A 25,654-nucleotide genomic window follows, 5' to 3' on the forward strand; every position below is an offset into this window, starting at 1 on the left:
AAAATCAAAGAGCCCGACTGTCACTCCTTTATATACTGATAGTTCTACATATAGTATTTAAATAACTGGAATACGACTCTATTATAGATATGTTGATACATTGCAGAATAAATATGTAGGATGCAATTAATGGTCACTAGCCCGGGCAATATATACCATCATGCAATGCGTTCGCGGGGAATGAACAGAAAAAAACGATACAGTTTGATGGTAAATTAATTAATTAAAAGCCTCTGTGACTAAAATGATAATAAAAATGAAAAAAATAAGCGGTGTCAGACAGAATAAGTCTTAATTTCAAAAAGTGAAAGTTGTAGCAGACCCTACAATTTATCTTATTAATGTGCGAAAATGTGCCTAGAATATATATATATATATATATATATATATATATGCGTAGAACTCACTATCTAGTCTGCAACATGGAACTCTTTATACAGTTGTAAAAAGAGAATCAGTCAATGATTTCACACACATAACCAGTCTCTTTAAACGGTTCTGGATTTGAGGATATCTGCGATTTTTTTGAGGCCATAAGTGACCATGTTTGAGCCACAGCGTGGAGAATGGGTGGAGCGAGGGCCGGATGTGGCTGATAACTTTAATTCTCCGATCGCTGGTAGAGAGATCATAAAAACCGTCCCACCACGTACACTTGGAGTTTAATACATCCAAGTCGGAGGCCAACAGAATTACACATCAGTTGTGGCTGAAGATGGCGCTCTGTTGTTATAAGTGTAATATAATTAGCCTTTTTTATCATTTAAAGGACCAGTTTGTGGGATTTTTGGCATCTTTCGGAAGAAATGCAATACGAAATTCATAATTAAATTTTGTTTGTGTAGTCTACAATCAACTGAACCTAAGAATCATTATGATTTTATAAGCGAAGAATAAACCCTTCCTACCCTTTTGGGGGATCAAGTCCCTTTCCACAGAGTTGTTCCACCATGTTTCAACAGTAGCCAGGAATGGTCAAAACAAACACAGGCCTTTTACAGGATGGCCTTTCACATTTGTACATTACATCTTGGTTTAGTTTCAGGCAAATTAGTAATGGTTAAAAAGTATGACATTTTGTGCATATTGTTGGTACAAAGGCCAACTGAAAATAATAGAACAAGTAATGTTTATATCATTAACACAAACCTCCCTGGTAGCAAGTTCACTGTTTATTCAGGGTGTTCATACCATAAACAGCAGTTTTCAATCAGCAGTACAAGTCAGGAAAATATATATCCATTTACCACTTAAAATTAATTAATATACAAAGATTTTAAAATAATTATCTAGTTAGAAAACCAGTTGTCATCAAAACGATGTTCATTGTTCGATAAGATTAATCCTTTAAACACAAATCTCATATTATGTAAAGTGATCAACGGACGCGGCGGACTAGGTCCACTACCTATCCTTGTTGCCACGGAGATCAGTTGTCACGGGGTCGTGCTGAATAGTCTGATGCAGCATCAGAGCGAGCAGACCAGCTCTGTTGGTCATGGCTGTCCTGACGTTACGCTCCTGTTCGAAGAGCTCGTCCAACTTGTACCACTGTGGGGAACAGAAGCACAGGTTAATGCTGAGGATGTTGTAACGGATGTTTTAATTTAGTTAATACCATGTACTGTCCACAAAGATGGATGACATGACAGCTCCCAAAAGGGAAGCCAAAGCATCTCAATCGTCCTTTGGTGGCTGGCTGCAGTATAGGTCATAGATCCTGCCTCCTCCATGTTATTGGATAGGACAGGTGCCAAAATAAAAAGTCAAAATTACATTTTAATGTAATATTTTATCCCAAAATCTTTTTTGCGGATGTTCCTGTCATACAGATATTATGTAAATTACTCTAACACTAAGTGACGATAGACTAAGACGTAGGCGCAAGATGACAGTAGTAATGTGCAGGATATTTTGGCTTCAATTCAGTACAGTAGGAGAGAAATTAGATGAGTCTTCCATCTTTATATACAGTCTTCGGTAAGCACCAGCAAGTCAGATATTTATCACTTCACTCATTGTGGGTCGAAGCCTTTACGATTGAAAATCTACAGAATTTCCAATAAACAACAAAGTTCTGACCCTTTAGATCAAAGCATCGTTCATTAAGTTTGACTTACCACCCTGACTCGCTCCAGGTCCACCTCAGCTCTCCTCAGCTTTTCCCAGTTGTAATGTCTGTTGCATTTCCTTTTTGGGACTCTACAATATTCTCCTGTCAGCACAAACACGTCCTTCACCAGAGGACATCCACACACCTCATCTACTTGGATCTGGGCATCGCAGAAGAGAAAAACATTGAATGTGAAATAGGAAACTCTACTCAAAGAAACTGAAAGTTTAACAAGCTTTTACTGTCAATATTTTCACGTTTTAGTTGGTAGGTTTATTGAGTCGTAGAAATCATACTGAAAGCCTAGAGGACTTCACTGACCTTGGGATCTCTGGAATGTTCAGGACACAAAACCTGAAGCCTCTTACAATACGTTTTGCTCTGGGGATTGTACACATCACAGAAAAGTCTGGTTGCTCTGTGGAAAAAGGAATAGTTAGTAAATCAAGTGAATCATGGAAAAATTGGTAAAGCGTTGAGTATATTTTTTTTCTTACCCTTCTATTTTTGTAGGGTACATGGAGCCAAAGGAGGTCTGACTCTCATACTGAAAACATATTCAAGAGAACGTTATAAGTCAATATTCTTTTATTTGTGCTCATATTAGATGCATAGAGGCAGAAACACCAATTCATTACCTTTGCGTAACACTTCTCCATATGTTTCAGCGCCACCTTTGGGTTGATGGGATGACTACAGGACACACAGAAAATCTGCAGATCTGTGTCCTCGCTATCACCTTCATTCACCTGCAACAGGAGAGAGAACCATTCATCACACTGTCTCCTATGTTCTTCTTCTGCAGCATCAAACAAACAGAAATGTCTGAAATTGCAATTTCAAAAGGACAACCTCACTCTGACCAGAGCCAGAGGGAAGAAGCGGTTTTAACAGACTAGAGTTTCAGCTATGAGGTTTTGGAGGAAATTAAATGTATTTGTGAGATATCACCGCCATTTGGTTTAAATATCCCAACGGCAAAAGTATTTTACTCCCAAATATCAGTATAGGCCCCCTAACGAAAAAGTAACGGATTCAAGTAAAATGTGGAAGTGCATGCTGCTGCCAGCTCACCTCCTCATCCTGCTGAACCGCCTGCTGCTTGGCCTTGGTAATGATACCCTCCAGTTCGTGGAAGCGCCGCTCCATATCGGTGAGGCGCAGCCGAGCGTTCTGCTGATCCCGGCGGATGCGCTCAAGCTGCTTCTTCCCATGCTCCTCGGCAATGCAGGGACTCTGCTGCCACTGCTGAATGCGCTGGGGGAGGATCTCATAAATCCGGCTGTCGATCAAAAAGCAGATTAATCAACTTCAGTGCAAAGTAAAAAATACAAAATTAACAGTTCTGATTTCGGTTTGTAAATTCCCCAAAAGACCTAATGTAAAACTGACGTATAAGAAAATACAGCTAATCAACTACTGCAGCACTCAACAGCATTAAAGTAGGGCTGGATATCAATGCTTAGTTCCTGAATCAAGTCAAATCTGATTCACTGAAATATTTTTCCGCATCTTATATGTGGCTTTGTACTATGTTCAGCTCCTCAATGACTTCATAGTTTTAACTTTGCAAACAAGCATCTGCCTTTGGGGTTCATTAATTGATATCAAATTTTTCAAATTGAGACAAAAAAACTGTTACACTCAGTATCACATTTAAAACTTCTAACACTAGGTGGAGCAGTAGTACTGTCATTTGAAAACAATCAACTGTTAATAGTTCAACCAAAAGGATTTAGACCTTTGTTTCATTCTAAGCAGAGGTATGAATCAGGTTCCAATTTTTGGGTCAATTTGGGAAAAACTCCTTTATGTCAAATCAAAAAAGGATATTGTCTCTGTTGGTTCTAAGCTGTACCTGAAATACAGTGTTAAGGCTAATGGAAACACAAATTAACAAAACAAGCGAAAAGCGAGAGTTCTTACTTGGCAGCTAATTTCATGCCACACTCCTCAGAGCAGTATTTAGAGCTGGGTCGTGATGCCTCCACACAGGATGGCCCCAGACACTGACGTTGCCCTCCGCTATCCCGTAACTCCCCCTTCTCACTGTGCCTGGTTCTGTCTTTGTGCTTCTGCTTCTGTTTGTGGCGACGGGACTCTTTCTGGATGGATTCAGGAAAAACATAAGTAGCCCACCAGATGTGTTACTACCATTTATGTTGTTCACTAACTTACAGAAGTAAATGTACAAGAGAATTCAAGTCTTACTTTTTTGTCTAACTTCTTTTCTCGTCTCTTGACGTGTTTCACCTTCACTGCTTTCTTTCGCATGACAGGACTGAATGGAGGCTCGTCGTCATCATCACTGGCCCATGCCTGGGTGAGAGGAGAGCAGCCACTCAACATACAGTTCTGGAAACAGGGTTTTTGCAGATTTACATTTGCAACAATATCATGTCAGCTACCATGCTGTCTTCAAGTCCCGCTGACTTGTACTTCTGGTACAGCTCTGCCTCACTGTCGTAGTCGTCAGAGTACCGTCTCCTTCTGTGGTGGGAATTTTCTCTCCTTTCCCGCAAAGAGAATTCCTCATCCTTCACACGCAGCATTTTCTGTTCAAAAACATAAAGGCAACAGGTTGTACATTTTCTGACATGGCCACAAGGGAGTGAATAAATACATCAGAGATCAGGGAGCACTAATTGATTCTAGGATTGCTTTCAGATTTATTGACATTATAGACATATATATATATATATATATGGATATTCTTCTTAACTGCTACCTGATAATTTAAAATGTAAATGATGCATTATTAGCATGTGGCATAATCTAATATAAATAGAATTATCATCTCATGGTTATATGCTTCTGCCAAACAGGGACGTTGCATTAAACATCTATTTGTGTGCAGCCTCCAATAATATATGGTAATGACTACAGAGTAAATTAACAGAAAGGGTATTGAGTGGTTTAGCATAGTAAATTAAGTTTTGAATTACAGATAAAAATGTGCTTTGTGAGGTTTGAATGACCTTGACCGTTGATCGCTAAAATTCTCTTCTAAGAGAATATTGGGGCCATATTATAAGAAATCCGTTCTGAAATATTGCGTTCATTGAAGCAGAACAAGACGGAGATAAAGTCCCTCACCCTGGCTCGGACCACACATTGCCTGAACCTGCACTTCTGTCGGATTTTGTTCGGGCCTCCGAACTTTTTCATGTCCTTGCAGAAGTCACACTTGGTACAGTCCTCAGTCCGTTTGCAGGGCTCACATTCCCCACACATTCGGACTGAACGCTTCACCTGACAAAAAAACAAAATTAAAAATCAAAATTTAGAGACACTGCTTTTTAGGGGAATGTATTTACATATTCACACAATGCTGCAAAATGAGTGGTGCTGTGAATAGTCAGACTACATTACAAATGATTGTGTACGAGTATAAATACACTAAACCAACTACAAAATACCTACTCTTTTCTAGTGTGAGCTATTTAGGTAACTTCAAGACCAACATAAACAAACTATCGAAGAGGTTCTGTCCAGTGTGTTAAATCACATATTGCCTTTTAAATGGTATTAATACATAAGTCCATTGAATGAGTCAAGTCTGCAAATTCTCAAAAGTACATTTCAAAACTGTAAAAGGTCGCAATACAGATCTTGGATCGTGTTATCTATACATCTTACTTTTGATCCACGCCTCCTCTCACTCCTATAATCAGGGGTACTCGGGCTGCTGTAAACCCTTTCAGATCTTTCAGGCTCAGAATCCCTCTCCTTGATTTTCTTCGGTCTGTACTTTATTTCCAACAAAGAGTTTTTATCTGCACACAGGGAGAGTTAAGAAATATCGTAGTCATTTACACTGTTTGTGATATATAGCACTTCTCAAGTGTGTGATAAACGAAGACATTTTCCTCACCTCTGCATTTTATGCAGTACCATTCCCGGATTGCCTTGGCCTTCTTCTCCGTGATGTTAATGCAGTGGCCGTGGAACCATTCATTGCAGTTATCGCAACCACTGTCAGGGGAAGAGGTAAAAATAAAAATAAATCAGGTTTGTACATCACTGTTTCTATATACAAAAATGTACTGGTAGAAAGTAGAGCAGAGGTATTGTGAACGCACATCATGAAGCAGTTTATGTCAGGTTTCCGGCAGATACAGTAGAGTGGTGCATTCTCTCCCTCCAGACTACTGGTCTCAGGCCCTGGCCTGGGGCCGTCGTCTGACATGTCACTGTCCTGGAAAGCAGAAGACACATGAAATACCACAATAAAACAGATGGAGGTTTAGTTAACAGATATAATGGCCAATGCAGGACATTTTGTGTCTGGTGTGATTACAAACTAGGCAATAATTTAACATATTATTATTGACTGAAGATTGTTCCTACACTAGCAACACAGTGCATAATCTTTACTGCCTTTAGCTAACGCCAGTCGTTTACTCTTTATTACACTGTAAAGCGTGGCTGTCTAACGTTTGAAACGTGTCGGTTTCGTACGGTGGTTAAATTAGCATTTTCCATCCTACTGAAGTTACTGTTTGTTACTGTTTGCTATATCATTAGCTAGTACAGTCCGGAAAGACAACTTGATGTGATGAAACACAGACACGGTTGAAAGTATTAGCAACTGGTAAATAGCAAACAACATGTGCTTTTAACAGTTGCTTTGTTTACACACAAACCTATGGTCACTTAACGTGCTAAACTAGCTTCAATAGAAGTCAACCAGCATCCGCTAGATTATAATTCACAGATTACATTGGTGGGTTTACTTGCGTTGCTCTAAAAAATAAAACACAAAGCTGTCAAATTTATATTTTTAAATTCTACTTCAAGATGACCTAAATATAAACGGTGAAACTGGGGTTGGATCAAAACAAGCTCCCGTCGGATGCAAAGTCTAGGCCGTGTAACCTATTGGTGGTCCAAATGAATTAGCTTAGTTAGCTTAATCGAGATAAAATAAGTATTTTCCATATACTCACCATGGCTTGAAATCTCACACTTGCGATCGCACTACAAATAAAATAAAAAACCCAGAAGCTGTTAGCTCGAGAGCTAATAGAATGCTAAGGAGGCATACACCGGATGTGGCTTGGTTCACAATCGGGTAAACTCGTTGCTGTCCGTTCAAATATCCCTGGTGATTGGTCGATATACTTCTTCTCTGTAATAATTGGCTTCAAGATTTACAGCTTCGCCCCCTGCTGGATCATCCTACAAATGACGTTTCCAATTGGCCCGGCAGAAAATCTGTAGAATATAACTGAAACATACACAACAACAATCATTATAATCATATAATGATTCTTATAACTATAATTATCATAATAATTCTAATAATTCTAATAATTCTAATAATTCTAACAATTATAATAATAATACATGAAATACAACTATTATTTACCATTATATGTAGGACACATTTAGGTGTGTTTAACAGTTTTGTTAGCCACTGTGCTTAAAGGAGAGAGAGAGAGAGAGAGAGAGAGAGAGAGAGAGAGAGAGAGAGAGAGAGAGAGAGGCTGTTGCAGCACCTCTGTTGCCGGTTCACTGAACCGATGTGTTTGTGATTAAGGCTGAATGCTGCATGCTGCATCACCTACTTCACCTAAAGTAAGTACAATATATTTCTTAACCATCTCCGGCTTTGCATAACAATATATTGACAGTGCAGACTTTGTGGATTCCTGTATTTTACAGGGATGAGTTACACAAAATGTAACTTATATGTCTTTGGAAACACAGTGTTCAAGATCGAGTGGTGGTAGTCATTAATTACATCGATCAGATTAACTGAATCAACGTTTATTAAATGTAAATACAAATAACAAATTTCACTCTCATTACATTCCTTTATGACATATAATAATCAAAGTATATAGTACAAATATTAAAATATAACTAAATAATTCCGATAGATGAACTACCTATGTTTTCCCTCTTTTATGTGCTAATGAAAAAATCTGCCACTGTTAGGTAAGTATTGCTTCAAGACATGAATAATTAATGAGCAAAATCTCACATAACTGTCAGGATAGCTGTGTGCCAAGTTTCATCATTGTTAATGTTTCCAAAATGGAGATCAATAATAGATTAACTTCCTTGCCATTTCTAAGATGTCCACTCATCAGAAATGGCAACAAAGCATCCGCTATAAATCCCACTCTAGGTCAATGGTACACAGCATAATGACGTTTTTCTTTCACTTTTACATCACAGTACTGATGAGATAATTTTTTCTGTTTGAAAGTAACTTTAAAACATAAGACTCAACGATTCATGTCATATGAGTGATTGTGCATCCTTTTGTCCTGAAGTAGATGATGCCATGATGGATGACAAACTGAATTGTGCAGATGTAAATGAACAAGTGGATGATGAGAGTGTTGACAGGCTACAGCTCCATGAATCCAAACCCAGAGATTTACAGGCACACATTAAAGCTGACAGCGACTCTGCAGGTGAGAGATACTGTGACTTATGGGCGGCAGTTACACAAAGGGAAATTTAGCTTTTGCTTGTTTTGAACTGAACTCATACTTTGGATAATTTCTTTCCACCACATGGTTATACAAAATAAATTGTTCAAGTGATTCATTGATTTTGTTTATGTCTGCTACAGAAAACCCTGTTGAATCCAACTTTCATGATAACCCAATTGGTGGACAGCCCAGGGTGGTGTCCATCTGTAGCCCCAGCTTAGTAGAGAAGGAGCAGCCAAAGCCTCTATGTGCCCTGCTGCCACCCTCCATGGAGGCCTGCTCTGTTTATGAGGTGGATCGGGTGTTCAAATCGATGAAGAGTCAAGAAAGTCTGAAGACCAAAAGTGTCCACACGGAGCCGGACGAAGAGGGTAAGGACCCTGAACTGTTGCATCTCGCCGCTTCTTGAAAAATTTCACTTCCTCTAACTTTTCTTTTCTTTCTCCCTCTCTGTCCTATGTGAGACCTCTGTGCTGCAATCCTCCTGGCGTGTCTCTTCTGCCACCCACTGGACTGTCTGTTGGCCACGGTGCGAGGGTGCAGCGAGTGTTTCTGGTCCCTGTGCTCATATCTGTGTGGCTGCGGGCCCGCCACCCTGCAGCCTCTCCTGGACATCACCCACCACTGCAACCTCTGCAGCTGCCTGGGGGTTCGCTGTTTCCTCTGCGAGTGCCCAATCTCTGACATCTGCCTTCAGGCAACTGAGTGCCTGGACCTCTCGATGGAAATCTCTCAAATGCTCTACCACTGACAACGTCCGAGAAGAAATGACCATATCCAGACGTGGACCAATGGAAATCATTTATTTGTTAAAATCATCTGAAAGCCAACATGTAGGGACAAGACACTAATGTTACGTTTATGGTTAACAGTCCATGTTAGCACTCAAACTTACGTCAGGGTAAGACAGGATAATATTGTGGATAGTGACTACGTATGAGTGGAGATATCTGACGATAGATACTTCATCATTAACTTGGAGGTTGATGCTGGAAATAAAATACAGTACAGCAGTGTTAAAAAACTAAACCAACAACTACACATATGCAGGTACTTTCTCATAACACGTTGAATAACTGCACATAAAGTTTTCTTAAAGCATCTGACAAATTAAATGCCTTTCTTAAGTTTGTGGCAATTTTATAGAATAATAATTGCATTGCAGGTTTTGACACAACAAACAGTTATACCTTATTGTTACATCACTGAGACTAGTGGTTGGTTTAAAAGGTTAACGCCACCTCTGAAATCATACTACAGTGATCAAATAACAGATATATCAATTTTGATCTTAAAAAAAAAACAAAAAAGCCACAATCTTGGTTGAACATGCGAACAAGTTAAAATCATTTGGTGATCATCGAGGTTAATTGAGACAAACTATTACTGACAACACAGATATTAGCCAGGAGAAACTACTCATCAAACTATTATTCAGGTATCAAAAAAACATGTAATGAGCTACAGTACTATTGTAAAAGCTACAATTGTCCTGCACTGTCTTGCATTTCCACTGACTGAGTGGATATATGTAAAAAATAAAACGCTGAAATGTAATCCGTAGCTACTCTGGAAGAAGTCCTGCTTTGGCTCACTAGCTGCAGCAGCAAGTGATTCTCCACTGCTCTAAAGGTTTAGTACAGATACATGCGACCTGGGCATCAGTTGTCCACTGTATGTAAAAGGAATACAAACAGACCAAAAGCTCTCATAAAATGCATAGACTGCCATACAATAAGGTGCAATAAAATTGCTCAAAATAAAATATTCTTATATACAATATGCCGTAAATATTTCACATGTGCCAATCCATTTTACAAAGATCCCTTCTGAAGCTGCTGGTGAAACAACCCAACATAGATGAGTGTGAGACTGCTATTAACAAACCCTGATTCCAGTCAGTTAAAAAATAAAAATAAAAACATTTATTGTGTGTCGGCATCTTTTAACAATAAGTTTGTCACGCATTTTGTCACAAACAATTGACCTCACAGCTTTTTTCCCTATAAATGAGCACGTGCTGTAATAAATTCAAACAAACCTTAAATCCCTGTTCAAATCTTTAAAAATAATCTATTGTTTCTTAATGCTATAAGTCCATGCCTTATTATTTATACAATATATAAGATTGCATTTACAAATCTAGAAATAATTATCTGATCTGCTCCAAACACGAAGAGGAAGAATTCGGTCTGTATTACAGAGAAAAAAATTCAACAAGAAGTTACTTTCTCCTGCTGCAAAGTTGATGTTACTTTTGATCTGTATGTAAGCTACTCTGGATTTTCTAACCCTAACCCTATAGTAATATAAAATGACTCATTTATTTAACGATAGAATTCACTTCCTGACATCCTTTCCCTAAGTCTCTGACCGCCACACAGGGCTCATCACAAGTCCTCGTCCATTTCAAGGCTGCTCCTGCGACTGCTGGATTTAGAGGCACCCGGTGACAAAGGGGAGAAGAGTGGGTCCCCTAACCTATCTGGAGACAGGGTGCAGCCGTCATCCATAAGAATGTCTCCCAAGCTCACGTCAGGGTAGAGCGCTGAGGCCGAGTGGTCGTCCAGCTCGGCGAAGCTTAGGCTGCCAATGTCCAGGGGGCTGCTCAAGGTGACTCCTGCAGGAGAGTCCGAGGAGGGCGGGGACAGGAAGGAGGCAGGCAGAGGCTGTCCAATGGCCCCCAGACTGAGGAGGTTCTGAGAGGACAGTCCTCCTGCGCTGGGAGGCAGACACTGGCCACCCTGTAGGATCGACTGCTGCTGGAGCAGGGAGGGGTCGGAGCCCAGACCAGAGGAGACGCTGGTGGAATTGGAGAGGCCGTGGAGACTTGCCTGTATTTCCAGTTCCTGAAAGGAACAGCAGCACATAAACATTCAGACGCAATGCCCTTTTGCAACAAACTGCATTATATTACAATTTTACATTTCAGAGTTGTTGGCAAATAAGATAGATTAAAGCTTAACAAAGCAATGAGAGTTGAATCTTGACTTTGTTTAGGCCTTCCACTAAAACATAGAAAAGTACTTCAATTTTAATTTTACATTTTAATGAATAAACAAATAGTTTCCATTATCTACCATCTTTTCTTTACGCCTCCTTCAGTGGCTAAGCAACTGTCCATACTGTATGTGCACAGACATGACTCTCATACAGCCCCTTTCATTATGTTTTCATTGGCAATTGTTTGGTTGTCTGTTGAATACAGGCATTTTTTGTTCACTTCCTTTAACATGCCGAGATAGGGCGTTAGCCTTGGCAGAAGAATGTGCTCGCCGTGTTAACCTTCTTATTAACATCTGATACCATTAGACCTGCAGGTAAAGCTACAAATAGAGGAAATTTAATAAAAAAATTCCTAAAATCATGAACTGATAAGATAATTTAGGATCACGGCACATGAAGTCTGCACTGAGGTAGGTTTAGAAGCAGGCTAACTGTAGTGGTGTGCATGCGCATCCTTGCATCTCTTTTCAAAAGCCCCCACATCAAAACTTGAAGGACTCCAGCCAAATTATCTATCAAACCTAGTCAAGCAAAATCCTAGCTTTTGTATTTCTTGCCACATGCAACACACCAACACAGCTGACCAATGAATACTGACCTGGATGCGTAACATCAGACTGTGGTTTGCTTGCTCCAGCTTTTTCTGTCGCATCTCAGTGTCCTTGGCTCTCTGCTGCTCCTTCTGCAACTTCCTGATGTAGTCTACAGAGGCTTTCAGAATGGTCCCTTTGTTCCAACGCATCTCTCTGTCGTCATTGCCATATCAGTAACGACCAGGACATAAAACCTGATTACTTTTTGTAGAGAACAGTTGTAGAGAATCCAAACTGAAATTCAAACTCTACAACTTCATCTATTTCATATCAAGTAAACAAGTGTCCTGGAAAAAAAATAACACAACTTACGAGTCAGCTGACTTGGGTATTAGCTGCCCCAGCTCCTTTATACGGTCGTTGATGTTGAATCTGCGCCTCCGCTCAACTGTAGATAAGGGAGAATGAGCCGACAGAGAGGAAAAGCAGTGACTCACAATTTTACCCCAAACAATCAGTTGTTACCAAGTAAGACTTCGATATTTGGTAAAACATGGACATGAACGCAGAAAGAGATCAAATGAATAATCCTGGAGTTTAACTTAAAAGCATAAAGATAATCAGAATGTTTTTAACTTTCCAGCAGTGCATGTCACACATGATCTAACTATATTACTTCCTACTGTTGTTGAATAGATACAGTAAGTGATCTGAACTGTGTTTAGCAAAGCTTGACTTACTGAGGTTATGGTTGTCTTTCTTCTGCCTTTCTTTCATTATTGCTTTGGAATCTGTATCTAAAAGACAAAATTCAGTGTTTCACACCATGAAATGTAATCAAACGTTTCACATAAAAGAATACAGACGTGCGATTGTGAAAGTTAGCCACCGAACCTGTTATTTCCCTTTTAATTTGTGGAAGATCAGCAGGGCAGGAGTTGCTGACTGTGAGAGTGGTTGCTGCCATTCCAGGGCTATGGTACAAATCCAAAAGATTTCCTGGGAGCTTCAAGAAAATACACATTTAAACATTTGCTCTAAATGGTCACTCTCTGTCATAAAACTAGAAACATATATTAAAAAAGGACATCTTCCCTATTTCTGTTTAATCGTTCACAGCAGCCAGTTCCTCAATACAGAATCAACTGATGTTTGTGGCGTCAAACAAATGCTACTATGTGATTGCAAGTAAAACCGAGGCAAAAAGAAAGGACATTTACAGTTTAAAACTAGAAATTATAACTTAAAAAATACATAAATTCCTAAATATTACAGCCAAAAATCCACACTCTGTGCTATGTCAAATGTCACATAACCTATTTACCTCAATTTGCCTTTTTTTCTTTTCCTCCAGCAGCATGACCATAATCCTCATTTTATGTTTCACAGCAAAAAAATTCGGCAAGCCCTTTCTTATCAGAAAAGTCTGCTTTTAACCTGGGAGCTTTACCATGCACTTTTTTAATGAGCACAATCCACTTAGTCTTGGTTCTCCCCTCTTGTGTTCTCTGGCTTCACCCCGCCCAGGCAGCACTTCTGTGACGAATAGTATCTGAGTGCCAAAAGTGTATATTTGCTCCCACGACTTCAGAATTCCACACAGAAGAAAAACACTCTGGGTCTCAAAGGTTAATGCGACAGTGCCGCCAGAAATCCACAGCAAAATCGACAGTGCTAGTCTGTCATTGCAGACTTACAGAAGAAGGGAACTTAAAAGAGGAAGTATTCAGCAAATACATTGTTCTGCATACCGTGCTAGGTAACTGAAGACCTGAGTCAATCAACGTAATGATGTCGTCATTAAAACTGGATTCAAGACTAATGATGTCGTCGATCACATCGTCAATCTAGATAAAGCAGTGGAGAGAAAACACAGATTGTCAAAAGGAAGTAAAGCCTTAAGGGTTAAATGTGTAAAAGTAATCAACATAGCATGCATGTGTATAGTGTCTTAATTGAAGCTTGAATACCAACACTTCACATTTAAACCAATGTAACATCTCTGAGGGGGCCTGGTTTCAAAGGCAGAAAAGCGTGCAGGAGGAGGACCTGCTTGGTTAAACAGTGGGTGCAGTATTTAACATCTTATTGTGACAACAGGTCAACAGGGGTATGATGAAAAAAGGCATGCATCATTACAGTGGGACCTTTGGGCATATCACTGCAAAAACAAACGGAAAGTAATTAAGCAAGAAGTGAGCCGCAAGCAGACTAAAAAAAACACCACTGTCATTTTGCAGAAACGCAACTTTTGACAAGGTTGTGTAATCTGTGGTGGCAGAAAGTCAAAGCCACACATAAGAACTAAAATCACTGTGAACAGGCATTTGTCCTTACTTCCTCCTTGTTGGATCCGATGTTGAGCAGAGCCATGGGACTGTTGGGGACACTGCTGGCAGTGGGGGCCACTTCAGGAGCAGAGCTGGACTGCTGCACAGGGGACAACCCCAGGGTCTGAGTAACTGCATTGTTGCCCAGGGTGGTGGAGAGGTACTGCTTCACCTGCTGCCTCTGGGCCTGCCGGATGTGGTACTTGGTGGGATTCTCCAAATGGGTCTGCACCTGATCATTTGAACAGTTGTTAGGGACAGATGTTCTGATATAATCAGACTTTACAAAATAAAGAACACAAGTGATGAACATATAAACATGCGTACCTTTAGCACCTCCACTGGCACTTGTGCCGGAGGGGGACGGGCAGCATTCGGGGGAAGTGTGACAGAGATGGCTGGAGTGGAGTCGGTGGCCCGGAGTTGAGAGGCAGAGGCCTGCTGCTGGGCCTCGCGTCTTTCCTGCTCCTGGGCTTGTTCTCGCATCAGCTGCTGCCGCAGCAACACACGTGAAGACATGGCTGAGGAGACAGATCCAGATCTAAGAACGGAGCTGGAGACCAAAAACAGAACAAAGAATAATTATAGACAGTTTATAATACAACTAATTCACAGCATGTTATGTACTTTGATTTTTACAGGACACTATCATTAAAGTAATCAACTGTAGTATTCTAGTGCTGAGGTTATTGGGACCTATAGAGAGGTCCCTTCCACCATTGGTTTCAACGACTGCATTTTGAAATATAACAAATAAACTTCTATAACGAAACATTTTTAAACATCTCATACAACTGTGATTACAATCTGATATTTAGTGAAAAAGACAGACAATTTTCTTGCACAATAACTTGAGAAATCTAACATAACACCCATATAGTTCCTGAATTCAGTTATCATGCGTCACTTATATTACACAATCACATATGATCCAGGCTTCCGGCTTAATACATTGTAGTATTTTCTGTAGAAACTGAGATACTATGGGGAAGTTCTCACTTCCAGAATTACTGTCTCAAATGCTCTTCTTTCTTAAAGCTGTTATCTGAATTCGAGGCATTTGAAAGCATGACGGTCTCAACTTCCTGCATTTTAAAATGGTTTTCCACGCCATCTCCCCTGTGGTGAAACTCCAATAGAATCAAAATGGCCAAGATTCATCTTGTATGTCAGGGTCAAGACTGTCCCCTTCAAACCTCAACTGAAGTTCAATGTCAAAAGTATGTAGATGGGTTAGTGGTGAGCAGCATAACTGAACACAGGTGGACATCCAGTGAACTTCACCATTTGTAGTTTAACTTTATTAAATCGGATCCCAGGAGCCCCCCCCCACCCCCCCCCCCCCTTCTTCCTGGTATTCATTTGCTGATCCGCCTTCCTGCTGGATGTTATGGATACTGTGCTGCAAATGAGTTCATCCACCTTCCTTGACATCATCCTGGTAACTGGTCAAGCTGGTAATGGGGGGGCAATGGCTCTATTATGAAATCATTTGTCTTGGCTCTGTAAAATACGACTTGTGCTAAACTGATGTGGGAAATTCCAGCCTTTTTTTTCTACTTTCATTTTGTATCTTAGAATAGAGTAGAATAACGTATGATCTCACAGCCAAGTTGGTGGAATTCGTTTTCAGCACAGCATGGAACCGCTCATGTCTACCAAGAAAAATAACAAAAACATCCACATAGTTGGCAGTGACACTACATAATGTCACTAGACAACATATGGACAAAGCTGAATCCAATACAGTCACATAACTATATCTTCTTCAGGCTATTATCTTTTTTAAATCAATCACTTTGTTACAATCTCTCATCTAATGTGAGACCAAATATAGTTTTACCAATTTCAGCTCCAAACCTCTTCCTCTGAAAGATCGGCTGGATATTAACCACGAGCTCTTACCACACACCTCACATCAGCATCCATATTGTCTGCCTTCAGTGGCCCTGCTTATCAGCAAAGACCCACATCACTACATCTGACCACATGGATTACATAGTGGTTTTGACATGGTCCGCTAGTGGCTGCGTAGACACGGATTCCAGAGTCCGTACACTGGGACTTTTCATTGCAAATGTACATGGATTCATGCTGTTACAAGTTGTGCACGCGTGTGTTTACATGGCGCATCTTTCTCAGAACGGCTTCTTCCCCATGGATCTGTTGAGTTAAAAGTGGTCCTCGTCTCTTCTGACCAACACGCTGCCATCAAACCCGCACACGTCTGAGTCATTTCACTGTTTTAATGGGATTGGGAGCCATTTGAAACACGGATAGTCAGCGCTCAGCCGGTCTGCGTTTAGCTGTTTTCGTAATCTCTATTTTTGGCTAGCTCTAATCTAGCGCCATGAGTTAGCGCGGTTCAGTTGACAGCTCCGTGCTGCTAATGGCGCACACAACACTACTGAAGCTGCCTTTGACACGATAGACGCTCTGCAGTGGCTTCACGGTCACCTTCCAACGGGGAGGGCGAACATTTCTGTCGTGAGGAGTAACCACAGCCCCTCGGGACACGGACACAGCGAAGTCGAAGTAGGAAGTTGGAGTTTAGCTAAGTGGCTAGCCGCCGTCAGTTCTCCCCTGAAGCTAATGCTACGGAGCGAGATAACTCGAGAATGAAGACAAACACACGTACTGTGATGGTGGACTTGTTTAACGTGATCACAGCCATGCAACCCCGAAGTCCTTCGCTTTCTTGGCCATGTCTGTCAGTCGGTGAATACGGGCTCTTGAACAGTCGCTAGCCGCAGCTCCTCCAGCCTTGTTTACCTCGGGCCGACGGGCTGAGGTCATCCACGTTACCCGGAACCTGACAGCTGTGACTTCACTTCACTTTCACTGCGGCCTCCGTCATTGCTGCACCAGCACTTAGACTTCTTAATTACAATAATACACAAAATCTGATCCCATGTAAAAGAGGTACATACATGTGGAGATGGATCATGCGCAGTGAAGGTGCAGATACCAAAGCAAAACCAATCAAAACTTTCTGGATTACTTTAAACGTTCGGTGTGTAGCATTTAGTGACAGCTAGTGGTGGAGTTGCATGTTGCAGCTGAATACCCCTTCCACACATGAAACAGAACCTGTGACAGCCTTTGGTTGTCATAAAAACTTAAACGTGTTTAGTTTGTCCAGTCGGGGCTACTGTAAAAAAACAATGTTGCCTGCGTAGAGAGAACCTGGTCCCTATGTAACTACGAAGTATTTCCATATAAAAGGGCCCATTCTATGGTAAAGAAAATAACAATTTGGACAATTTAGATGAAATACTAGTGAAAACATCACTAGGATTATTTTATATAAAATATCTGCCATAGATCCCTTTCATAGACCTTTCAGGACCAGTGGCTAAATAGGATTATGATATGCCAGATGAACACCCATTTGAAAAATTAAATAACGAGAAAAAACACAATGCACACTTTTAACCTTTTATTTCAATCAATCTTTTAGTCAAATGAGAAGTCCATTGCAGATGTCAAGGTGTCTGAGAGTTTTGTAGCAATTTTGTCTGTAAAGGAGAGGAAAAGAAAAACAGATCAGTATTATTTGCATAGAAAAGTGTGTGTATGTGTCTACCAAGTCAGGAAAGATCTTTTAGGTATTTTTGAACTTGCATTAGAACCGAGTGAAGTAAATGACATGAGATGACCATATACTGACTTGAAAGAAATCACACATGACTACGTTTACATGGACAGTAATAGACCAACTATATCCTTATTCAGTATAGGTAATATTTCAATTATGGTATTTACAAGAATAACAAATAAAATAACCCATTGATTTTCCTGATTACATGTTACATAGCATAGTTGGATTACAACTAAGACCGTGATGCTATTCTTCCTGTTTTAAAACACTCACCTGAAAAAGTTTGATTCACAAGGCTAACATTGACCATTTGCAAATGCTTTAAGTCCTTTTTATTTATTAATATTTCATCTAGTCTACACCCAGAGCTTGTGTCATCAAGTAGTTGGTAACTGCTATTTATTGATGCTTCAAAAGGCCGCGAAAACGCCAATGGGACCTTATAATACCATTAAGACAAGTATATGTTGACATTACGTAACTCAGGTCAGAACCCTCAATGTCTTAATTTGATTATTCCTTATTCCGAGGATTGACTTTATTCGGGTTAAGGTAATCAAAAAATGCTATTTAAATCCAAATATTTGTGTCTATGTAAACTTAGTCAATAATAAAAGAATGTGACTGACTCTGATATTTGTACAAACCAGCTCTTTTCTGCTGCTTTTTCCTCTTCTTGCCGGCAGCCAGGAGAGCCTGGCCCTGCTGCAGAGGATCTACATACAAGATATCCTTCAGGTTCGGAGCTCTGGCTGCAGCCTCCGCAGATGCATCAGGCCTCAACTTCTGAGATTTTATCTCCACTGTCATAGGTCCAAACTTTTTTGGAAAAGCAATATTATCAAGAGTTAGGGAAATAATATAGATTTAATTACATTACGCTTGTTCAGTAAACACTGAAAATGTGAAGGCAGCTTTATTTCTCACCTCTGTGTCTTGGTCATCCTCCATAGCTTCTGCTTCCTCCTTAAATTCTGGCTCCTCTATGGAAACTCTTTCCATTTCCAGGTTAGAAGGAGGTTCCCCCGGGCCACCCTCTGTCATCCCAGTGGTTTCCATGCAGAATCCCATCTGAATGTCGGCACAAGAGGACTCTGAAACACAACAAAAAAAGATCCAACTTTTGAGCCACTGCAGCTTAAAAAAAAAAATACAAACCATGTAGTCTGTACAAATTGAGGTGATTTCAGGAACCCTCCCAACTTCCTATCTTCGCATTTCAAGTTCAAAACACTAGTGGGGTGTCCATTCTAAACCTGCCTGTTTGGCCTCTGGTGATGATGGTTAAAGCCCTCTCTCTGAAACTGTATGCTGGCCTGCAGTGATTGAGACAAGGCAAAAAAAGACCTGCTGTTTGACATAACAAAAGCTGCAACACAGAACTTTTTACCGGTTTGTTCAAATCACAGTGAAGCTTGACTCTGTAAGCAGAACCCTGAACTGAGAAACCAGTTGTTTTTGCCATTCTCATTTCATGGCGACAATGACAGCTTGAACTCAGTTGATGAGTTCAAGCTGCTTGTTTAACGTGATCACAGCCATGCAACCCCGAAGTCCTTCCTGCCTCAGAGAGCTGGTTGCGTGTTTAAACAATGTTTATTAGTATTGAATTTTCAAATCCCACCAAATTCAACACTACTTATTCCTGGACCCTTCTTCATACACATGTCAAGTGTGGAGCTAATAAGATGAATGGCTCTTGAGATATGCAGGCCACATACAGACAGATGTGGGTGTTAAATAAAAAAGATTCTAACAGTTCTGTAACAATCTAGAAATTAACAATGAAAACCATGTTTATGGTCAGTTCACAACAATTGTCTTATATCCAAGTGAATATTGAATGAATATTATTTCATCCTAATGTTTTGTGGGCTTGAGATAAACTAAGATTCTGAACAGTTTTTCCAAAACAACTTTCTAACATAGAAATCAAAATAGAGTGGTGATGGCAGCAGATTATCCAGAGTAAGCAGGATACTTGTACACCACTATGGATAATAGAGAATTTTATTTAGGGCTTTTCTGGTGACTTGACCAAACAGACTCTTTCTCTTACCAGCAAGAACCTCCTGATTTCCTTTTTCCAGCTCATCCAAGTCAAAAGCTTTACCCATCTCCGTAACAATCTCAGCGCTGACGTGTGTGGGGAGCGTGTGCGTCTCTGGCGGATGTGTGAAGTAGCTGATCCTTCCCCTAGATAACACAACATGTGGATATTTGCAATTTGATATGAAACGTTATTCAAGTCTTTTGAAAGATTGCACAATCCTTATTTTGAACCCACCCTGTCCAGTCCATTAATACACTCTTTGCTGCCTTATCAGTATCGGGCAGTCCTCCCTTCCTTAGTTTGCCTTGTCGTCGGGCAAGCAATGCCAAGAACTCCAGGGCTGTGTGAAAGTCTGGAACTCGGTAGTGCTCGAGGATCTGTGCATCCAACAGAAATACCGTAACACTGCAGCGTGAAAATCACACCGTCAAGCAACGTTCATAAGGGTTGTAACTAAATGACGCACCTGTGCTTTGTTGCAGCGTCTCAGGATGGCTTCAACAGGTGGAAGGGGATCCACCAACTGTTCGATTTTCACACAGTTACGAAGAATCATGGCTGCATCAGTCGTTGAAATTGCCATGACGATGCCAGGGCAATCCAGAAGCTTTATGTGTTTGTCCAGATGAACCTCCTGAAGGCACCTGAAATCAACAGAACCATCAGTAAAACAGGGAGGAGGCCTGCTGGGTTTAGCAGGAGAGCTGGATGGACATCTTGTTGTAAACTTACTTGGTGACACCTGGAGTGGCCCCGACACTACAAGCTCGTGCCCGTTTCAGACTGTTAATCAAACTACTCTTTCCCACATTTGGAAAACCTACAAAAAAAAGATTAAACAGATTGATTTCAAATTGGAGCCCTGTACGTCTTTAACCAGAAAAAAAATCAAGTGAATTGCTGGATGTGTTCCTTACCTACAACTCCTACAGTGATGGCTGTCTTTATGTCCAGGTTGCGGCAGTAGTTTGCCAGTAGCTTCATTAAGCAGTCTGCACCAATACAAGCACTGGTACTGAGGAGCTCTGTGGTGGCTTTTGTCACTGGAACATTACTGCGTTTCTGTCCATGTAAGGAGGATAATATTTGTTTAGTCTTTGTGTGAAATCATCCGATTCCATTACTTTAAGAATTTGGGATGAGGTTGAGTATTTTTTGCCTATCCAAACATACAAATTGTATTCCATACCAAGTTTTTGTTTTGTTGCTGAGTAGATGCTTTGAAAGCCACAGTTGGAAACTCGTTGCGAAGGTACTTTATCCACTTCTCCACTATTTCCTTTGACACCAGATCTGCAGTTAAAGAAAATACTTTGAAGTCACGCATTCAATATTTGACCAGATAAATGGGACGACTAGGATGAGCATTTTCCAAAGAATTAATTTGATCTATGGCAGTAATGGGGGTGCATATGCACATGCACAAAGGTCACAATACATTTGCGCAACACATTCAGAGTGACAGGTACAGAAACTAGAGTGAAACATATGTGAGATAGAGCCGCATTGGATTTCACAATAGGTGGATGGTAAAATTATCGACTCCAACGCGAGCACAGTAGCTTTCAGTTGTGTGACAACGCAAGCGAGCATGATGCTAATGGCTTAGCAACCTCTGATTTTAAGATGTTACTAAGTGTAAAACATAATTTTTTCAATAATTACGAAACTGACCATATGGCAGGCCGTAACGGTCTAGATAATTAATGGGGAACATTGCTAGCAGGTCATCGAATTTATTGTCTAGAAATTTAGACGATTAACTCTGTCTGTAACTTACCAATTTTATTAAGGACTAAAACTATTTTCTTGTTTGTTCCACTTTGAATGACTGCCTGTTCCACCTGAGGACACCTGCAGCCAAGAGGGTCACGTGCATCCAAAACCTCCAAAATCACATCTGCAGCCTCGACAACCTTACAAAAAAAAAAGGTTCCATGAATACGTTTGTAAAACCACAGTACTATTCTTCAGATATGGACCAGAGGCATCATGCATGGACTAGCTGCATACCTTTTTAAATTCTCTGTAATATGCCTTTCTTGAATTCTCATTCTCAAAATTAACATGCTTTTCCAAAAGCTGCATCTCCGTCTCCTGTGAACACAAAATAGAAAACACAAATCACTCAAGCAGCAAATGCATTATATGCAGCGATTTTCATTGGTGTCTTTTGCACCAAACAGACCGACACTAACCTTGTGCTCGAAATCTCTCTGTCGCTGTAGGATGTCATTCTGAAAGCTTTGCAGATTCCTCCTCTTCATCAGCTCTCGCTCTCTGGAGACTTTCTGCTTTTCTTGTAGTTCTTGGAGCTAATAAGGGAGGATCGATTAAAAGATTGGTTTACTTCAACAAAACACCAACAATGTCACCTCAAATATAAGTACACACATGACGCTTGAATATTTTACCCGTTGCTTTCTGATTTCTTCTGGTTTTCTGTGGTTGGTGATGTGCTGCACAGACGACTGCTCTTTACTCTTGGGCTTATCTTGAGCTACACCCTTTTGTCCTTCAATGGCCTGTAGACAAAAAGAGCCCAGATACAGTATGTTGTATGATAATCCATTATATTTTGGTTGACAAAAAAAATCATCTTACAGCAAGTTGCAAAGCTCATTAACTGACAATATAAATAATTGCTCCAAACCCACCTCTTCAGAACTGATTTTAATTTGGTTCAGTTTGAGTATATATACTGTTACTTATTTTTTGCATGTGGAATACCTTGAGCATGGATAGAAGGCAGCCTGTGACCCAAGCATTTTATTGCCGGCGACTGCTGAATGTAATTGTAGTGCAAATGACAATAAAGTATTGAATCTTGAATCTACTGAATGCCATTCTGATTTAGAGGTGGTGCCATCACATAGCTTGTCCAGCAGAGTGAGGTCTTGACTGCACTGTGTACAACACGATTTCTACAGCACCTTACAGATCACAGCTGAGCAGACAGTGGTGTGGAGGCAGGAGGTGATTTCACGTTCTGGTAGTGAAATACATTGCTGGAAAGTAATCCTGTGCTTTTCCTATTTCAATATAACTTACACACTCAAAGACAACTGTATATATAATATCAGCCATTTTGTATGAATATTGGAATCTGGTTAGGCCCGGAAATAAGTATTGGCATCTGTCCCAATGATGCAGGCTGTAATGTCTTTACATGAGATACTCTGCAGTTGTTTAAGTTGTGTAGTACCAAGCACTGAAAGTCACTAAAGGCAAATGTATTATTAAGAGATTATGCTGACTACCTATTAGGTACTGAACTGTTATGTACCTGTATCAGTGCCAAGGATAATCTTGCCTTGAAGGACAAATCATAACGACAACTGGGAAAACACAAAAAAACTATCCCACAACACTACAACAAAGCACACAACAGCAACTGGAGAAACACAACACGACAACAAATCATGAAACTAAACAATAGTTAATGAAACACAACGACAACAACAACAAATCATGACACACAACAACACAAACCCTTAACAAATCATGAAACCACTACAAATCATGACACACACAACAACACAAACCCATAACAAATCATAACAGCAAAACACAAGGCTCAAATCTTTCCCAAAAATATTTGATTTGAGGTGTGCTGTTGGGTTTTGTGTCGTTGTGATGTGCACTTCAGGGCCACGGCACACGGATATACTTTAAGCGTCATGACATTGACAGTGTGCGTGTGTGTGTGTGTGTTCACAGTAGCATGGAGCTCAGGGCTGTCTGTTTGTGTTGTCCTGCGACAGAGAAGTATCCTGGTAGCTGCAGCCCAGTTAGCATCTGACACATTAGCACATTAGCTCACCTTCCCCAAGAGGCCGAGACGTTTGGCCCGTTTCTGTTCTGTGAAAGACAACAAACGACAAAATGCGTAAACACTCACATGCAGTTCATTACAGAGCGGACACGTTTAGTCACAACTTATTCAACACATACTCGCTTTGGACATGACGCCACCAGCCTCTTCTTCTCCAACTTCACGTGTGTGGCCACAGCAGAGCGTGGACGTGCGTGCGCAACAACTTCCCTATTACATCCGGCTGAATGTCAAAATAAAAGTGAAGCAAAGATGAGGCTGAAGAACAGGGAGACACAAACATCTGCAAGACCTACTTAATTTAACAAGGGCAAGCAAGGCTTCTTAGATAGTAGTCACGGACTCAAAAACTTAAAGGAATCATGATGTTAATGTGTTTCTTTTAATGATTTTGAACTGTACATTGAATTTCTGAACTGTACATTGAACTAAACTAGAATTATCACAAAGCCCTGTCAAGAAAACACAGAAACACTGGAGCAGAGTGGTTCAAATCGATGTAAAGCGTCATGGAGCATGCGCATGAAGTGAAAGAAGACGTAAGTCGAGATCCTACTAGCTGAACGACTTCTCTACCACATAAAATCACTGTTACCACAGCAATCAAACAGGACTAGTTAGAATCGAGCACTTCGCCATAACCCTAGTTTGTGTTAAGTTACTGTTTTGAAACCTCCATCTATATTACAAATCTTTTCACTTAAGAATTGCCGGTTTTGAACAATGGTCAGGTGAGAATAGAATAAGCAGTGATAGATTAAAGTGTTGCTTGGTAATGTCATCCCTATCCTTACCAGATTCTTAAAAACATTGATATTATGAATAGACGCAGTGGGGTTAATAAGGGTTCAGGCTGAGGTTGCGAGGGGAGCATTGTTGCCAACTTAGCAACTTTGTCGCTAAATCTGGCGACTTTTTAAATCCTCATGGCGAAAGCTACTAGCGACAAATCTAGCGACTTTTTCTGGTGTTATGGAGACTAGCTCTGCCAGAGTGTCTCTTTTGAATCATTTTGCTGGTCCCAAGCCCGGATAAAGGAGGAGGGCTGGACGTAGAGCTAGCAGTTCCACCCCACATAACAGCCTTTTGATTCAATTTGATATTCTAATATTTAATAATACAGGAAAAAAAATGATTTATATATGTGGGTCTAGATACAGCATTAAAGTCATGAAGTTATTTTGAGAAGTGATGGCATATTTCAATGGCAAGATAAAAAAAAAGAATCAACAGAAGAATACGGAAGCGTATTGCATTCATTTTTTATTTTTTTATTCATTGGGAATTTATCTGTGTAATACTCTTCTGTAGAATAAGCTTATTTGTAGTTCTAAACATATTTAAGGTGATTTATTTCTCACTTTTTGTTTGGCCTACAGCGACCATTACATTATGCAAATTAGGCACTCAGCGACTTTTAGGAGAGCCAATAGCTACTTTCCTTACTGAGGAGTTGGCAACAATGGGGGGAAGGCGTGGTGCGTTCACGGTTAAATACAACAAGCGGAGAAAGCAGAATCGCGGACTGAACGGCGCTGAGAAATGCGCGTCCCGTTTTAACAGCCAGGTGCCTGCGCGCTTGAGAATTTCGCGATGCTGTGCTTCGCCGTCTTACCGAGATCAGTCTTGTACAGCCAGGGGGAGTATTTCCCCTCTAACAGCCAAAGTGGGTCAAATCCTGACAGATGCTTGTCTGGGGCAGGGCGTGCAGCACTTGGGCTCTTCTCTGCACTT

General features: G+C 40.5%; 4 protein-coding genes across 6 annotated transcripts; 1 reads left to right on the forward strand and 3 right to left on the reverse strand.

Moving 5' to 3' along the window:
- Positions 1 to 1,159: 1,159 nt before the first annotated feature.
- On the reverse strand, positions 1,160 to 7,207 carry cxxc1b (CXXC finger protein 1b). The gene is made up of 14 exons (XM_062395722.1): positions 7,063 to 7,207; positions 6,196 to 6,311; positions 5,988 to 6,088; positions 5,753 to 5,889; positions 5,210 to 5,365; positions 4,522 to 4,668; positions 4,325 to 4,432; positions 4,040 to 4,218; positions 3,188 to 3,395; positions 2,752 to 2,862; positions 2,611 to 2,660; positions 2,435 to 2,531; positions 2,121 to 2,273; positions 1,160 to 1,551 (listed from the first exon to the last, which is right to left on the reverse strand). Exons 1-14 carry the CDS (start codon positions 7,063 to 7,065, stop codon positions 1,405 to 1,407), a joined length of 1,713 nt encoding a protein of 570 aa, XP_062251706.1. The 5' UTR covers positions 7,066 to 7,207; the 3' UTR covers positions 1,160 to 1,404.
- On the forward strand, positions 7,166 to 9,313 carry si:dkey-245f22.3 (uncharacterized protein LOC492819 homolog). Its single transcript, XM_062394638.1, has 4 exons — positions 7,166 to 7,187; positions 8,398 to 8,541; positions 8,703 to 8,933; positions 9,027 to 9,313. Exons 1-4 carry the CDS (start codon positions 7,166 to 7,168, stop codon positions 9,311 to 9,313), a joined length of 684 nt encoding a protein of 227 aa, XP_062250622.1.
- A 36-nt stretch (positions 9,314 to 9,349) lies between these two features.
- On the reverse strand, positions 9,350 to 17,439 carry tfe3b (transcription factor binding to IGHM enhancer 3b). Of its 2 annotated transcripts, none has more exons than XM_062395762.1 (9): positions 17,070 to 17,439; positions 14,759 to 14,984; positions 14,439 to 14,663; positions 13,853 to 13,948; positions 12,996 to 13,107; positions 12,842 to 12,898; positions 12,474 to 12,549; positions 12,167 to 12,314; positions 9,350 to 11,411 (listed from the first exon to the last, which is right to left on the reverse strand). In XM_062395762.1, the coding sequence occupies exons 2-9, from the start codon at positions 14,948 to 14,950 to the stop codon at positions 10,953 to 10,955; spliced, it is 1,365 nt and encodes a 454-aa protein (XP_062251746.1). In that variant the 5' UTR covers positions 14,951 to 14,984; positions 17,070 to 17,439; the 3' UTR covers positions 9,350 to 10,952. The 2 variants fall into 2 exon arrangements, with proteins under 2 accessions (XP_062251746.1, XP_062251738.1); XM_062395754.1 differs by having other exon boundaries at positions 12,167 to 12,332; positions 17,070 to 17,438.
- Positions 17,440 to 17,857: 418 nt separating this feature from the next.
- gnl3l (G protein nucleolar 3 like) lies at positions 17,858 to 24,179 on the reverse strand. Of its 2 annotated transcripts, none has more exons than XM_062395735.1 (15): positions 24,040 to 24,179; positions 23,909 to 23,946; positions 22,500 to 22,610; positions 22,284 to 22,400; positions 22,099 to 22,182; positions 21,866 to 22,001; positions 21,275 to 21,378; positions 21,003 to 21,147; positions 20,818 to 20,905; positions 20,552 to 20,729; positions 20,320 to 20,462; positions 20,092 to 20,228; positions 18,960 to 19,126; positions 18,680 to 18,851; positions 17,858 to 17,949 (listed from the first exon to the last, which is right to left on the reverse strand). In XM_062395735.1, exons 1-15 carry the CDS (start codon positions 24,050 to 24,052, stop codon positions 17,888 to 17,890), a joined length of 1,695 nt encoding a protein of 564 aa, XP_062251719.1. In that variant the 5' UTR covers positions 24,053 to 24,179; the 3' UTR covers positions 17,858 to 17,887. The 2 variants fall into 2 exon arrangements, with proteins under 2 accessions (XP_062251719.1, XP_062251727.1); XM_062395743.1 differs by having other exon boundaries at positions 23,372 to 23,946; positions 24,040 to 24,148.
- Between the last annotated feature and the right edge of the window lie 1,475 nt (positions 24,180 to 25,654).

This window comes from Platichthys flesus, chromosome 2, assembly GCF_949316205.1.
Source record: "Platichthys flesus chromosome 2, fPlaFle2.1, whole genome shotgun sequence".
Lineage (NCBI taxonomy): Eukaryota > Metazoa > Chordata > Actinopteri > Pleuronectiformes > Pleuronectidae > Platichthys > Platichthys flesus.